Source organism: Monomorium pharaonis, chromosome 7, assembly GCF_013373865.1.
Source record: "Monomorium pharaonis isolate MP-MQ-018 chromosome 7, ASM1337386v2, whole genome shotgun sequence".
NCBI lineage: Eukaryota > Metazoa > Arthropoda > Insecta > Hymenoptera > Formicidae > Monomorium > Monomorium pharaonis.
This window is the reverse complement of record NC_050473.1, coordinates 10,956,538-10,972,089: the sequence shown is the minus strand read 5'-3', so window position 1 is coordinate 10,972,089 and position 15,552 is coordinate 10,956,538. Positions and strand designations below refer to the sequence as shown.

At 42.9% G+C, this 15,552-nt stretch overlaps 1 protein-coding gene across 1 annotated transcript in view; it reads left to right on the top strand.

Annotated features, from left to right (window-relative positions):
• The window catches only part of LOC105830229, a 45,076-nt gene extending 38,097 nt beyond the window's left edge, over nt 1–6,979 (top strand). Inside the window, exons 3-7 of the mRNA XM_028195061.2 lie at nt 489–631; nt 990–1,292; nt 4,849–5,379; nt 5,618–6,007; nt 6,382–6,979. Coding sequence (XP_028050862.1) covers nt 489–631; nt 990–1,292; nt 4,849–5,379; nt 5,618–6,007; nt 6,382–6,558 — 1,544 coding nt within the window. The 3' untranslated portion in view covers nt 6,559–6,979. The remainder of the gene's footprint in view (nt 1–488; nt 632–989; nt 1,293–4,848; nt 5,380–5,617; nt 6,008–6,381) is intronic.
• Nucleotides 6,980–15,552: the final 8,573 nt, after the last annotated feature.

Sequence of the window (15,552 nt, the reverse complement as noted above, 5' to 3'; positions counted from 1 at the left end):
GTCAGCCAGATGTACAGAAACTAGTGCTTCAGCTAAAGCTACGAGACGATTTGAGCTTCTACTCATGCAGCCTTCGTGAAGACATGGTTTTCAAATTAATCAGACTTACTGCACATTTCCAAGAAGTTGTAAAATACTTAATATTTTATAATCTAAAAATCAAGCGGTTAATAGCGAAAAGCGTATAGGGAATTGTAATAAAGAAATGTGTAATCAAAATTTAAAAAAAACAATGACGTTGAACACATTAAAGGATTTTTCAATTAAAGATGCATGCAAAATTCTTTATCTTGTGTCTAGTCAAAATTTCAAGAACGATCATGAAATTTTTAATCAAGGGTTTGCACTTTACATGCAATTAAGTTTGTAAAATGACATAATTGTTAGCTAATTTGTTACTCATAGTAAATTTGTTACTCCATTGTTACTCGTAATGAGAGAGAATTGTCGAGTGCATTACTTCACGCAAACTCTTTTGTATGTCGCAGCGAAAAATCTGCCGGTGCATTGTGTGGTGGAGACGATTCACAATATCGTGGAAAGCCATGTAAGCAACAGCCGTGAAAAATGGCGAAGTCCCCAAGTGGAAACGGACTCTTACGTTATTATTCCGATAGCCATGCCCTTTCAGGTAATAATTATTTTTTTGTTATTATATAATAACGTTATTATTATCATTGTGTCTGTTATGTTAATATAATAAAAATGCTTGTGGTTAAAAAATTGAGGAACTTTGTTTAGTATCATTTGCTACTTCATGAAATTAAACTTTTTTGGTGTATGGGAATAAAAAAAAAACTTAAATAAAATAATAAATCATCAAATTAAATTTGAAATAGAATTAAAAGCCTTCTTTAAATGTATTGTTCTATAAATCAAAAAGTTTTAAGAAGGAAAAAAATTTCTTTGACCAAAATTATATAGTAGGAATGTAAATATGAAAATATGTCTGGACAACATCAATAATAGTTTTGTTTCTCTGCTAACAGGATTTGGTGGGCGAGGCGCTTGTTCGTCTGGGATATTCCAGTGATCTGATACCAAGTGCCAGAGGAAGCATTGTCATACGTAACTGGAAGCCTCTGCCAATGGAGAAAGTCGCTGACGGACCGTTGCTAACAGTAGGAGACATTCTGGCCGAATTGACATCGGTGGCGACCCTGAAGATTCAGGTGTATAGATCCAGACCGCCACCTCCCAGTCCGGCGGCTGAAGTTAGAAATAAATTGTTGAGGTTGCTACTGTTGCACAGCCATACACTTCTCGTCTCCGCCGGATGTCCTTTGGATGAGGTAAGGTGTTTCCTCACTTTTTCAGTATCAAAATTTATATCTTTCGACGTGTATTTGGAAAAAAGAAATTTATCCGTTTGTATTACATTTATTATAATTTATTAAGCACCTTCTTATTAAGAAAAACATAACAGTGAATACAGCAGAACAGGCAAACGAATATTTAAACGAAACCATTTTTTTAACAGAAATAAATATATTATAAATTTATTCTGAATATTGTGTGATTGGTAGACATATGCTTTACATCTCCGAATTTTGCGGAATATCTTAAAAATTATTAAGTTTTATATTAATAAAACCTAAAAAATTTTTTATTCTTAAATGCGACATATTACGTCTTCTTTATTTTCTTTCAAATAATGACGCTGGTAAGAGCGAAAGTACCGAGAAGAAAGGGATCATAGGGGGAAAAGCAAAAATATATGTAATTTATTGTATATGAAGTGCATTTATTTGAAGAATGAGGTTGAATAACGGCGCACCGTAGAGAATTTAAAGGCCATTCAAGGCAAGATCGGAGCAGAGAATATTCGTAGTAAGACGACCGCTTAAAAATGTATAAAATGTAAATCTAGCCAGAGAGTGTTTGTCGTCGGGGCACTTAATCTCATTAAGAAGTCCTCCGGCCCGGTACCCTTGTACCTACCGTAAGAACGGCAAGTGGTAATCTTCGGTAGATTCTTGCTCGCGGCTCGCTGATCCTCACCTTGAATAAATGCTTTCTTGGTTTCGAATCACCAGAAGTCGAGAAGTCACCGCGCTTTTGGTAGCTTTCGTTCCCGCGCGAATCGAAACGTTCGGAATAATGAATCTTTCCCCAATTTCGAAACGTCTTACCTTGGAATATTTTACGTATATTTGCATTGTTCATTATTTTAATCGCGTCAATTTTTAACCGTAAAGAGACGTTTTATCACAACGTCAACATTTCGCTGACGATTCGACGATTTCAAGCAAAGCTGATTCGACAAAAGTTTATTAGCGTCGCGCGAACTAGCGGGTTTCTTACTCAATCCCTAGTTTCAGCGACGAAATCGAGCAACGTAATCCCGATTATTCCAACCAACGTGATATTTTTTTCGCGAGATTTTGACTCCCCGAGAGGCTCATCCCAGTTACGCGATTCCCTCCCCTGACACCGTTCACCGAATATTGAAATGGACGCGCGATTTTTCAAGTCGGCCTGCATACTCAGACGTGCCCTTCCGACAGTGGAAGATCTCGTAGCGTGTGATAGGATTACCCTTTACTCAACTCAAATTCGCAGCCTTCATCAAAAGCCCCCTCGATATCGGTATCGAGAGGGGCGAGGAGAGGTGCCCCCGCCGCCTCCTCCGAGCTGGCATTATCTAAGTGCACTCTCTTTGAAGATCCCGCTACCCCCGCCCACCCCCGAACTTTAATGCCGCTCACGGTGGTCTATGATTACCAATTTTCCCCGGCAAACGTTTCCTGCTTGAGTTTCGTAGCCCGACGGCTAATGGCGAACCGCTGTGATGGAGAACCGACGCGTCTCTCGCATAGATTTGGCTTAATCTGACGATGATGCACGAAGACGTGCCGCCGAGCGATATCCCCTTCTCGCTTCCCTTTACACGCGATACTCCCCGGGGACGCCACCTTTTTCAGAAGATTCTAAATTATTCTATCACTGTGAAAAAAAACTCGGAAGATTCCAAAATTTTCCGTGAAATTTCTTGCCGAAACAAGGAATCTTCCTTATTTCTGAAGGAAAATTTGAATGAGGTATCATTATTTGGCATGCGCTTAATTGTCAATATTAAATTTTAAATTTTATAATTGGAAACAAAGCTTCAGATTAAACGCCTATTAATGTTGCATTATAAAATAAATGGAAAACGTTCTGTTATTTTCTACGTTCCGCAAATTCTATTTGCTTTTATCTTGATGCAACAATGTTTATCAAGATTGATACCAGTTATTACTGGTATTCGTGACTCAGATGAAGTGCATAATTTGTGGCATTCGGATATATTCGAAATTGTTTTTTGTTAGTGAGTGATTAGAATTTTAAACATGCAAAGTCACGCAAACGACGAATATTAAAGCACATCACGTGCTTTTCGAAAAGTACAGCGCTCGTATTTCTTTCAGGATAATGGAAAGTTTATTCGAAAAGGTAATAAATACTTTTCAAGGGGGCTCGGGCGTGAAATTCGCTTTAATTGGGATCGGCAAGCATAAATCATCAATGTCAACGTGATTTCAGACAATAAAAAGCAGTAAAATCTATTTTGAATCCTATTTAGCTTGAAATGTGGAACAGCGATGTTAACACGCGTCACCTGATATCAGGATTAGAGTTTAACCGTATTTATAGTGTGGCACCGGTATTTGATTTATTTACTATATATTTTTGCAAGAAAGAAAAAGGAATCCTTTTACGTATATTCCAAAATTTAGCTCACATATTTACATAAATATGTGTATACATGAAAAAAATTAAAAGGATGAGTTAATTTTAATATGAAAAAGATTTGCCGATTGTAGTACTTTAGGAAAATAAAGTTCACGATGAAATTATGTAGGAATCGCGATAAATAAATATTAACATATTTACATGCTCGATTTAGCAAACTAATTACGTTTATAATTTTCTGACATTCTTTAGAAAAAATTACGTTGAGAAAAAGAGGCATAGCAACAGTTCCCGACATACGCGTCGAGAATTTCGCGAAGCTGTTGCGATCTCGCGGATTGTTTGATCAGGGTCGTGTGATCGCGATTGATTTACCACTGGTTCTACGGATCAGCCGATTACTCTGCGCAATCACTCTTAAATAATAAATACGTGTAAATCAGGCTCGAATCGCGGCGCAATGTCGTCAGATAAGCCGACCGTTCCGCTTTCGACGGCGTACCACTGTTTGCCGAACGATTTCTGAAATCTTGAGAACGCCTGTCAAGACTCGCACCTCGCCTGCCTACCTGGAGTGATTAAGTGCGGTGTCGTAAAACTGAGGCGGATGAGAATTCGAGGAGGTGACTAGCGTCGGGAACGGCCGGATAATTGTCGTGGTATCTGACGCTACCAAGGTGCCAGGGATACGCGACGGATTACCGCGCTCTTAAAGTGGCGTCGAGCGCCTGATCTTCCAACCCGGAGATGTATTTGTTCTTATAAATCATCGGGCAGATAAGGTGCGCGTACCGCGCTTCCTGAGACGCGAAATTTTCCATAATCTGTCATCTTAATGCCGCGACGACGATGACGTTAAACGACGTTGCTTTATAACGTTTGCTCGCGTCAACAACCCAGTCGACGCAAGATCAATCGGAAGAATTTCAATTCACGTAATAAATCCGTCCTGGTTTTTCTGTTTCGATTTATACACACACTCTTCTCTTTGGTCTTTTATCTCAAAAATAATATGGCAGGTGACACGATGAAGGACTGCAACGTACTGTACTACAACGACTGTGATTTAATCTTTTCCTTTTAGTTCGTTATTCGCAATTAAACGTTATTAGGAATTAACGTAGGAAGAGGAAAGTCCTTAAGAAAAGAGATCACGTTGCTTTCCACTTGCAGATGACTCTCCTATCCCTCTGCCGAGGTGGTAATGACCTGTCGGAAGAGACAAAGAGAAATTTCGAAACGTGGCTGCAGCAGCAGCAGATAGGCCTCGGTATGAACGCAATAGCACCTACTTCTAACCATCACACGCAAAGTCCGCAACCCGACAGCGGTGGCACGATCGCCCCGGGCGGCGGCCCGATCGGACCGCCGCATCCGGCGCTTCTTCAGTATTCGCACAAGACCAGGATGAGGACCAGCTTCGACTCGGAGCTCGAATTGCCGCGACTGCAGCGTTGGTTCGCCGAGAACCAGCATCCGTCGCGCGAACAGATACAGCACTACGTCGCGGAATTGAATTCCCTGGAGTCGCGCCGCGGGAGGAAACCGCTGGACGCGAACAACGTCGTGTACTGGTTCAAGAATGCCAGGGCGGCTCAGAAGAGAGCCAGCATGAACGGCTGCAGTCCTCCCGGGCTCAGCCCGAGGGGCGCCAGCATCGTCAGCGAAGACTGCACGGACGAAGAGGAGGACACTAGGCATCAGGTGCGCCAAAGGAGATTGAAAATGTAGTTTTAATTAGAGAGATGTCGAAAATTAAACGTTTAAACATTTCAAGAAGATTTTCAGTAGATATATCTTTTGCCTAACGACAAGAAATAAAAATTGGAGCTTTGCATTGGGAATATTTTGCATAAGGTTATACTTACGTTGACGTTCGATGAAATCTATTTGTAAAAGAGTAAAGTCTGAAAAAGATGAGGTTGTTAACCGCTGCTTTCAGTCGACATCGGGGTCACCCTGCCCACCGAGCAGTCCACCTGTCGGTCCCCTGTCCTTGACCACGAGACCCGAGGATCAGCAGCAGCAGCCGCCGACGTCGACTCCGTCCTCGGTAAAGCAGGAGGACGCAAGAGTTTCCTCCGGTTCCGAGGACGACGAGACCAGACACACAGGCCCTATCCCGCCCGGATTTTCCCTGGTGCCCAGTCCCATGTTCGGCCACGGTATAATGTACATGTCGCATTATCTGCCGCCGCGCGGACCGGCCGGCTGTCCCACCAGCATGCTGGCCGACGAGAGAAGGAAGAGGAACCGGACGTTCATCGATCCCGTGACGGAAGTGCCGAGATTAGAGTATTGGTTTAAGCGGAGTACTCATCCAAGCCACGCGGTATGTATAAATCGATCATACGTACACTCGTATGTCGTTATCGCGATATAATTTGTCACTCTTTCGACGACGTTATTAACATGTTAATAGAGAAACTTCTGTGGATTATAAATAGCCGTTTCTAAATACAATTGCACTACAAACCAAGTATTTTATTGTGGACAAAAGCAGTTATGCACAGAAGCACATTGTGGTTTGAGTACATCAGTAAATTTTACGTATTAAAAAAACGCATAATTAATCGATATTTAAACTGCCACGCTTTTTAAATATTTTTTTAAACAAAACTGTCAATTGAATATTGCTATTGGAAATTCAGTTTCTAACTCCCTTCTTATACGGAAGATTCGCTGAATTTTACGATCGATCCATAGCTCATTCTGTCGTACACGGAGGAGCTGAACAAGATGCCGTATCGCCAGAAGTTTCCGCGTCTGGAGCCGAAGAACGTGCAATTCTGGTTCAAGAACCGCAGGGCCAAGAATAAGCGGCTGAAGATGGCTCTGTTCGAGGGCGAGTCGCCGCAACAGCATCCATATCACGCCGACTAGTTTAATTTCTTTAAATAACGTTGACTAGGGACAGAGATGCGCGAGTGAGCCTTCGCGGCATGAGAAATAAAGGAAAATCGTTAACCGACTTGTTACTCCTTACTATCGTTGATACGCGGCTTTAAACGCTTACTTGGCCGCACATTCATTGTAATTATCACGTAACAATTAATATAATTATTATGGACTTTCATGAGTGTAAATACGAGATGATGTCGAATAAAAAGTATACGTCACGACAAAATAATGTGTATTACGCATCTGCCCTTTTTGCGCCAAGTACAAATTGGCAGAATGTTTCAATATAAAGATGATGATATTTCCAGATGATTAATATTAATTTATGTATTGATTATACCTCAATATAAAGGCAATACCTGAAAGAATGGAAATAAATATGGATCGTCTATGAACCTATAAATATTACATCGATTCATTAGAATTTATTTTCTTACTTTTTAAGTTTATTTTAAGTTTATTATTCATCAAATTTAGAGAATATTTTTTATTATTTCTGAATCAATTTCCAGAGAAATGTCATAGGACAAATTTCTTTCCTGAAGGACTGCTATGAATTTTGCAGCTCGTCATCTCGCAAGAAGAAAAACGAGCCGAGAGGTAAGAGCTTTAAGAGCGATTCGTTCGTCTCGCAAAGGGGCGAGTACAATAAATCGCCAAATGGTGTTTCGTGAGTTCCGTTGAGCTTGTAATAACGTATATATATCTAAACGGACAACGGCAACGGTGTGTTCACGCGTGTGCAATAGTAGCGCGCACAACGATACTGTCTCCAAGTCTACGAATGCACAAAGCGGCCCGCTCCGACCGAAATCTCGCAGCTAAGATAAGACAGCCGAGCTGTCATCGAGTCAACCCTAACTCAAACGTCACAATAGTCAATGAGTCTTTCTCTAAAAGCGGCGGTACTATCTGTCTACGGCGCCACTACTCGCGTTTTCGCGTCGCTCGCGGAGAGTTTCAGGGACAGTAAGACTTGCGGATGCGGCAGAGGGAATGACAAAGAGACCGGATGAAACGGAAGCACGGTGTATTGACGCGTGATAAAAAATATCCGCCGAGCGCGGGGATATCGCCAATCTCTTTTATTGCGTGTATTTTTACCGACGGCACGTATCCCTTTTATATTGCGGAAGGAAAAATGTATTTCGTACATCAATTAAGTTTCCGTTTTCATTGATAATGCGTTTTGAACAGTAATTATTATTTGTTACGTATCACAAGTGTTCCGCGCTGATAGGCTGCAGGGAGCAAATCAAGCGGGATTATCGAGCGGGATCGGATCCTTACGATGACATCCGAGTTTTCGAGACGCGCTCCGCTTTTGCGTAGCGAAACGGAAGACTTTCCGTTTAAGTACGTAGCGATGCGCAAAGACGATGCTGTGGGGATATCGCTGTCATCTACGACACGCGCACAGGACCTGTCGTTCTGGTGGGCCCGCCGGGGGCGTCCCGGATTTAATGAGGATAGGCGGATTTGTCCAATTAAAACGTCTTACAAGGATCCATCCGGGTCGGCGCTCATTCGCAAAACATCGAATCTAGACTTTGCCGCAGCAACCTCTTCTTATCCCCGCGCTATATAAGTACCTACCTACCGTTATCCCTCTCGTTATCGTTATCGGGGCTCCGCCTTCTGAATCGAGCGCGACGGGGGGGAGGGGGGGGGAGCAGCGGCGGGCCAGACAAGGATTTATGGAACTTGTTTCGAGTGCCGTCGGTATCCGCGAATGTCGTACGGATTTTACTGCGTCATCGGGCAAAACACAACTCATGATCGAAGGTGAGTAGATTGGTGTGGGTCGTCCATTAAAAGTGACGAGAACCTACAAATCACCATGTTATGGTATGATACATTATCTTTTTTCTTTTTGCGTTACGCAAATACGTAAACGTGAATTGTGAAGAAATTTTGAATTAAGTTTAGAATGCATATATATAAAAAATACAAAATAAAGAATACATATAAAATCGCCGTTTCTCGATATTTCGTTTCTTCATCGAGGATCTTCAATCGGAAGGAAGCGAGGAAAAAGCAGGTTGGTCGATCGGATAAGAAAATTGCTGCTGGGCTAAAGAGTGTGAAGAACCAAGAGGGAACAGTGAAATGGCAGCGTAGGAGAGAAAAAGAAGTAACGTCTTATGAAAATCTGAAAGTCAGCAGCCCGGAGGATCATCCTTCTATCTGATCTTAATTTGTCAGGACGCGCGCAGACAATTTAGACCACACCATTCGCACTAAATCGTTATGAAAAATGGCCGCTTTTGCGAAAATTAGCTTTCTACCGTCATCGAGGTATATAATGAAATTTCTGCTTTGACATGCCCATATTCGTCTCCATTACATTAAGATATTTTTGATTAATTTTAAAAATAATCTTGTGTATAATATATAGATGTTATCTAAAGAAATTTATTGTGTTGATAATAAATAGTTGATAGTAATAAAACAATAGAAATTAATCTGACAATATAATTAAGACTTAGACGGTCTCGTTAAAATAATTGAAATTATAAAAGAATCCAATTTAAAAGCTAGCAAGTTTTTCGCTGTATTTTTATAAAACGCCATACAATGTAAAAATACGCGTGTCGCGATTAAACGTTGCATCCGAATAGACGGGAATAAATTCCGCTTGCGAATTACACGAGCGATAGCAAGCGAGCTACTGACAGCCGACAAATTGCGGACGATCGAAAGGAATTTAGGATCATTTAGGATCGACGTGGTGCAAGCGCGAGCTAGACAGTGCCCTTTGCATTCCCACACGTTTGTAGACGAAAAGTATCCACGAGACGTGGGTACACGTCTCTCCAAAGGAGCATTGTGTGTGCTTTGGCATTCAGAGGACGTTCTTATCTGCCTATCCGGGGAGCTGTCAGCAAAGTTCCTGAATAATAACAGAGAGCTTGCGGAAGAGAGAGAGAGAGAGAGAGAGAGGGGGGGGGGGGGAGTTATAGGTAGAAAGACAGAGAGAGAGGAAGGACGAAAAGAGAAAGATACAGAGACGTGAGAGAGACGGTGAGAGAAAGAGAGCCGCGCGGTTCTACTATCAGCCGCAGCTAGGATATGCCTAACTATTCTGTTTCCATACGGCTGCCGGACGTTTCGCCGTAGATAATGTTGCCCAGGATGGTTAGATTGTTGGATGCGATTGATAAGAACCGAAAATACCCTCCGCCGCTGAATCGGATTGTACAAACAAACGCGCGTGACGCGACAGCCGGCTGCATATAAGAACGTTGTTCCCATTAATTATTCATTCACAACCGCGGACGTAAGTGCTATCTCGTAGACGTAACTTTTCCTGCAAAAATAGTTGCTAAAACATGTGTCGCAAATATCAATGGTGGAGTATAAGATAACTCATTGCTTATGCGTTTGACTGAATATACAATTATTTGCGTTCGCAAACGTGAATAATGATAATGGATAGACTTATTACTATTATGTTAACAGCTTATAAATACGAATTAACATAAATAAGATTGGAGGGGATGTAACTATAAAATTATTTGAAATTTGTTAAATCGTAGGTAGAATCTTGTAAATTGTACGTTTAATAAGGAACCCGCGTAAATGAAATGGCATTAATATGAGACAAGAGAGAGAGAGAGAGAGTTAGGCGAAAGAAACAACGGCAAAATAGTTAGAAGGGAGACCAGATAGCGGTTTGAATGAAGTCGCGAGATAGCGGAGGGGTTTGAGAATTCGAGAGCTCGCAAATTAGGCCGCAGGATTGGCCTCATAATCCTTGAGGGATGCTACGGTCGGCGACGCGGCTTCCATCTTCTTGTCCTGCTCTCATTTCTCCCTCTTCCTCTTTCTCTGCCTCCTCTTCTAACTATTTCCCTCTCTTTTCGTTCACGAGGAGGGTAGCTGATGAGGTCATATAAACGAACTCCGCTTTTCCCTTCTTATTCTTTAATCCTACTCCTCCCTGCACTCTCGCGCAGCTATACTAAAAATTACGAGTAGCGAAGAAGAGGACGACCGGCTGAAGGCCAACGATTGAAAGTAATGAGCCGTGGAAGGAAAATCACCAAGGGGTAGGCCGTATCTTCCGCTACGAGTAATCCGATGGTCGGATAATTAATCCCGTTAATTTATCGGCACCGCGACGATGCGATCGTGCGTGTGAAGAAAGAATAACTCTGGCCAACGTTGTTTCTTCTCATTTACGAGAAATAAAGCATAGCCATAATGTCTGGCCGAAGACGTTTATTGAACATGATTCTGATAAGGATGCTCAAAGGATTACTTCGACGCGATTAGTTGGAGCGGAGAATGTCCGCGAATAAATATTTTTTAGAAATATCTTTAATCGTTTTTTTTTTTTTTTACGTACTCCAAAGCGTGTAAAGAATAAAATATTTCAAGCTCGCGCGGAATTATTCGCACGCGAGTTCTCAAGAACCGCGCGAAGAAAGCCGCATAATAATGGAGTCGATATATCGATCTTAATTTCACGAAAGCTTAAAGGGGCAGAAATCGCGGTAGCGATACCACCGTGATTCCGGACGGATCTAGCGACGACGTCTTAATTGATCTACTGCCGAATGTTACACGATTGGACAGGGGGGTATTAAGCCTCGGGGAGTGGACGCTTAGCGGTCATTGGGTAAGATCTATCGCGAGAGTAGAGCCCAAGGAGAGAAGATCATACCACTTAGCCCGCTCGACGCGGGAGCTCCTTTCGCGACCGTAAATAAAAGAAATCCTTGTAATGGCCTTTGGCGAGGATCCTCCTACCATCCACTTCCCCTCTCGCTCGTCTCGTCGGGGGCGAGCGATCCTCACCCCGGTTATTAAGCCCCGGAGGCAAGCACCCCGGCATATCAGAAGCTCGTAGGCCCGAACGGTCGGTCCAGCCGCAGTTAATTCCTTAACCCTTATAGACTTCGAGAAAATTTAGGGACCCCCGGTGGTGTAAGGAATAAGGGTAGGGGTGCGCCCGCGTACATAAACCGGGAGGGAGGTGATTGGGGGAGGGGGGGATGGAGAGCGAGAGCGGTGGGTAGTCTTGGAGAGAAACCGTGAACCGAACCAGGAATACCAGGTGCTCCTGGGATCTTGGCGGCATCTTACGCCCGGACGATACATAATTTATGTCGCGCTCCGGTGGGCTTAAGACAGCATTAAGATCGACCGAGCACCAACATCTCCGCTACATCCGCCCCCTCCCCCTCCGTCCCCGTGCAAGATCTACCGGTGCCCTGCATCCGCATGACCGTTATTTGCACGTGGTAAGAAAGCGCTTATGCGGAGGCCCCGGCGATTAGCTCGCTTCACAGGCGGATAGATCACCGGATGGGTTGGGGTTGTTGGTGAACGTGAGCTCGTTGGATACGAGGGTATAACATGGGGAAGGGAGAGCGTAGCCGGGATATAAACTGATAAAAAAGAATTCATAAAACTTGAGTTATAACACGAATAGAAAGATTTCTTTTGAAACCCCTGAAGTAATCGGCTTGCGTTTGTCATCATTCAATTTTGCCTTTTTTATACAATGAGTGTTTTTGTAATATTCTTTAACATTTTTTTTTTTTTTTTTTTTTTACATTTTTGTCTCATAGAAGAAATAATAAGTTTTTCAGATAAAATCTTTTTAAGCTGAGGCGCGTTATTCTTAACTTATAAATAAACGGTGCGACGGGGACTTTACAGTTCTCACGAGAAACATGGTGAAGTGTAAACTACAAACGAAGCAGATTAAAGTAAAACATGAAGTGTATTATTTTTTTCCGTAAAGTGTTTTACTTCCGTTCACGTCTGTTAGAACGTACAGCAGACTTCGAATCGAACGAGACACATCCCAGCATGGACCAAGGCAAGGGAACGAAGATCAATGTCACATGTGTACCGAGGCTTTCGATAAATTCGTGGACACTGATTAGTTCTTCTTTTACAAGGATCAGAAGGAATGCCATGCGGCTTAAGTTCCGTTCCTGAAGGAGATCAGGATTCGTACGGAGGGGTTGCTGCTGATACGATACCGATGGCTTTTAGCCTTTTCATGGTTGGCCAAACAGAATCCTTCGTACCGGTGCACGCGTGCGCGCGCGCGCGCGTTCTTTTGATCCGGCGCTCGTATCCTCCGCACGGAAGCCGCGACCGTGAAAGGATCAGGATATTGCGCACATATTTCCTCGCCGGCTGACTCCGGGCGATCTTTCTTACCCCCGTGTTTATTTATTGCCGGGTTTAACGTTACACGTGTAATATCTGACTATATTTTCGTGAAGGAGACGCTATCTTTTTAAAGCTTGACTTGGCGATATACTACATATTACCAATAAGAATTTCACTTACAATTGGATGTCAATATCCAAAAACTAACATTGATAACATTTATAATTCTTTTAATTAGCTTTGATAGATAAAATCTAGATTAAAGGCATATAATTGATATTTTCCAAATTATTTTTCCAAGGAGATTAAATATTATAAACAATAAAGAATCTTTTCTTTTAAATTGAGGTTCCTCTCCGTAATAATTTTTTTTTTCTCTTTTAAAGACAGATATCACGCGATTATTTTTTTGTTTATACTTGAAAGTATCAAAATATATTGCGTTTCCGTAAATTTATTTATTTATTTAACAATCGTCTGCTCAAATTCCAATAAAAGATACCTCTTGGCAACCGATTATCGTGCGATCGTAGGGACGGCGGTATCAACGCGGTTTAGGCTTCTTTCACGGTCCAGACGGCCGGATAATCAGCGGTCGGGCATCTCCGTGCGTCCCACGGGGCCACGGGAAAGAGCAAAAGCCGATGAAAGGAGAGGAGAAAAAATAATTGAAAATTTTTGGACGGTCAGAGGGCCGGGGGCGGAACGCGGTGCCGGGGTACGCCCGCGGTCGAGGAGACGTCTTGGCTGGGCGACTCGCGATAAAGCAAAGAGCCCGTGCTAAATACTTACATAAATCTGTATTGCCTTGCGCAGCAAGGAGAGGAGCTTATACTACACCCACGTAGACGCACACGTTGGCCGAACGCTCGCGCAAACGCGTTCTTCCCAAGAAGCGATGTAACCCACGTCGAGATTCGCTTTCCCGAGTAGGAAATGTCGATGCCTTCTGTCCGGTTACGATTTTATCGAAAATAGCTTTACTTTTTCAAATATCACGCGCTTTTAATAGGTCTCTTCAGATGCGACAATTTATTTTAAAAAATTGTAAAATAAACGATAGAGAGAGTAACGTAAATTTCATAAAAGCCTTTTATAAGCTTCTACAAATTAAGAATCAACGTTCCACACATCTGACATTAAATTCTTGTTTGATTGAAATTAAATTATTGCTAATTTGAAAATTGCCCGATAGAAACACAAATACAAATTGGAGGTAAATTTAATATATGCGAGCTGATAATTTTATTACGCTTGAGTTATTCCGTTAATTATTTCAGTAAACTTGTATAGTCACGGGGGTGGTAATAATTATATAATTAGCGGAGTATGTAACAGTAACGAGTTGAATGCTAAAACGAGCGTTCGGGCTGATTTTTTATCATTTTCATTATCTTCCTTTTTCGTCGAGTCTCGTGCAAATTACATGAGAAAATAAAACACGTGACGCCCCTCGCTTTTCGCGCCGGCCGATCGAATTGAATCGATAATAGTTAATGCTATGCATTTAATGCGGAATACACAACGGCACTGGAAACTGGCGGAGATTCGTGTGTAATATACAGCGTGCCATAAATATCGTAGCACAGAGCCGTCGACGGCGCCTGCCACGGCGCGGAGGGTGGGCGGTGTAGGTAGTAAGGGTGTCTCACGGGGGAGACTCAATTGATAAACGGATAAAAGCGAAGCCACAGTGGTTTCGTATCACGCCGAGACGACGTTGCTTTCCATCGGTGCGTTTGACCCAATTAAAGCTCGCGCGGCGGTATTTAAAACCGATATCGAGGACTCGTTTATGAAAACCGTCACTAAATCACTCATGACCCAGCATAATTTAGTCTTATAATGAGAGGGATTCGCGAAAGTGCTTGAGAGCATTATGAAACAAAATTAACTAACGCCGATTATTGGTGGAGCACGTATCGGTATAATTATGAACACGTGCCGCAGTCCTGTACATTTTCTTTCCATTTCGCTTCATTATTTATTAGTAAATCTGACAATTTTATTAATTATATTTGCATTTCGAACTTTCAAAGATTTAAAAAATTAAATGAAACTGTCCTCTTTTCTCTCAAAGTCATAACCCCTTTCCATTAAATTATTTCGAATGCGTTTTAACTTCAGTTGCCGTCAAAATTACGTTCGTCTGTAAGAAGGGCAAAATCGCGAGCCAAGAGAGAGAGAGAGAGAGAGAGAGAGAGAGACGGAGGGTGATCCCAAAGACGAGAAAAACGAAGGAAACGGAGCACGAGGACCAAGAAGCGCAAGAAAGGAGGAACGCAAAGGGAGAGGGGAGATGGTTCGCAGGTCTTCGCAGAATCCGCGGGTGCCGGGGCAATAAATCTGGCGGGTATATCTGAGCTCATGAATGTTATTAAGATACAACCCCCCGCGAGCTGAACGCGCGCGCGGGGGCGTGTACGTTACCGACGTAGGGAGATATAGGCAGTGTCGAAGAAGCCGAGGAGCTTCTTGCGGTGAGAACCTGCTGGGGCCAGCCGCAGCTAGGAGAGAGCGTCGCCGAAGGAGCGAAGGGAACGGCCGGAGACGGTAAGAAGAGAAAAGAGAGAGAGAGAGAGAGAGAGAGAGAGGAGACCCGGAGAAACGGTTATGAAGAAATACCGCCACCGGTAATCCCACCATAGATCACCGCCTCTGGTGGCCGCCACTGTGCCTTCAGCTCGTTTCTTCGTCTTCTTCCTCCCTCGACCCGCTCCCGTACCCGTTCCCCTCGTACTCCACCTCTGCCTGCCGACTTCCTCCTCCTTGCTTGCCGTCCACCACGTCTTAATACCGCGGACTTAACGCTTAACGAACATTCGCGATTCGACGTGTTAT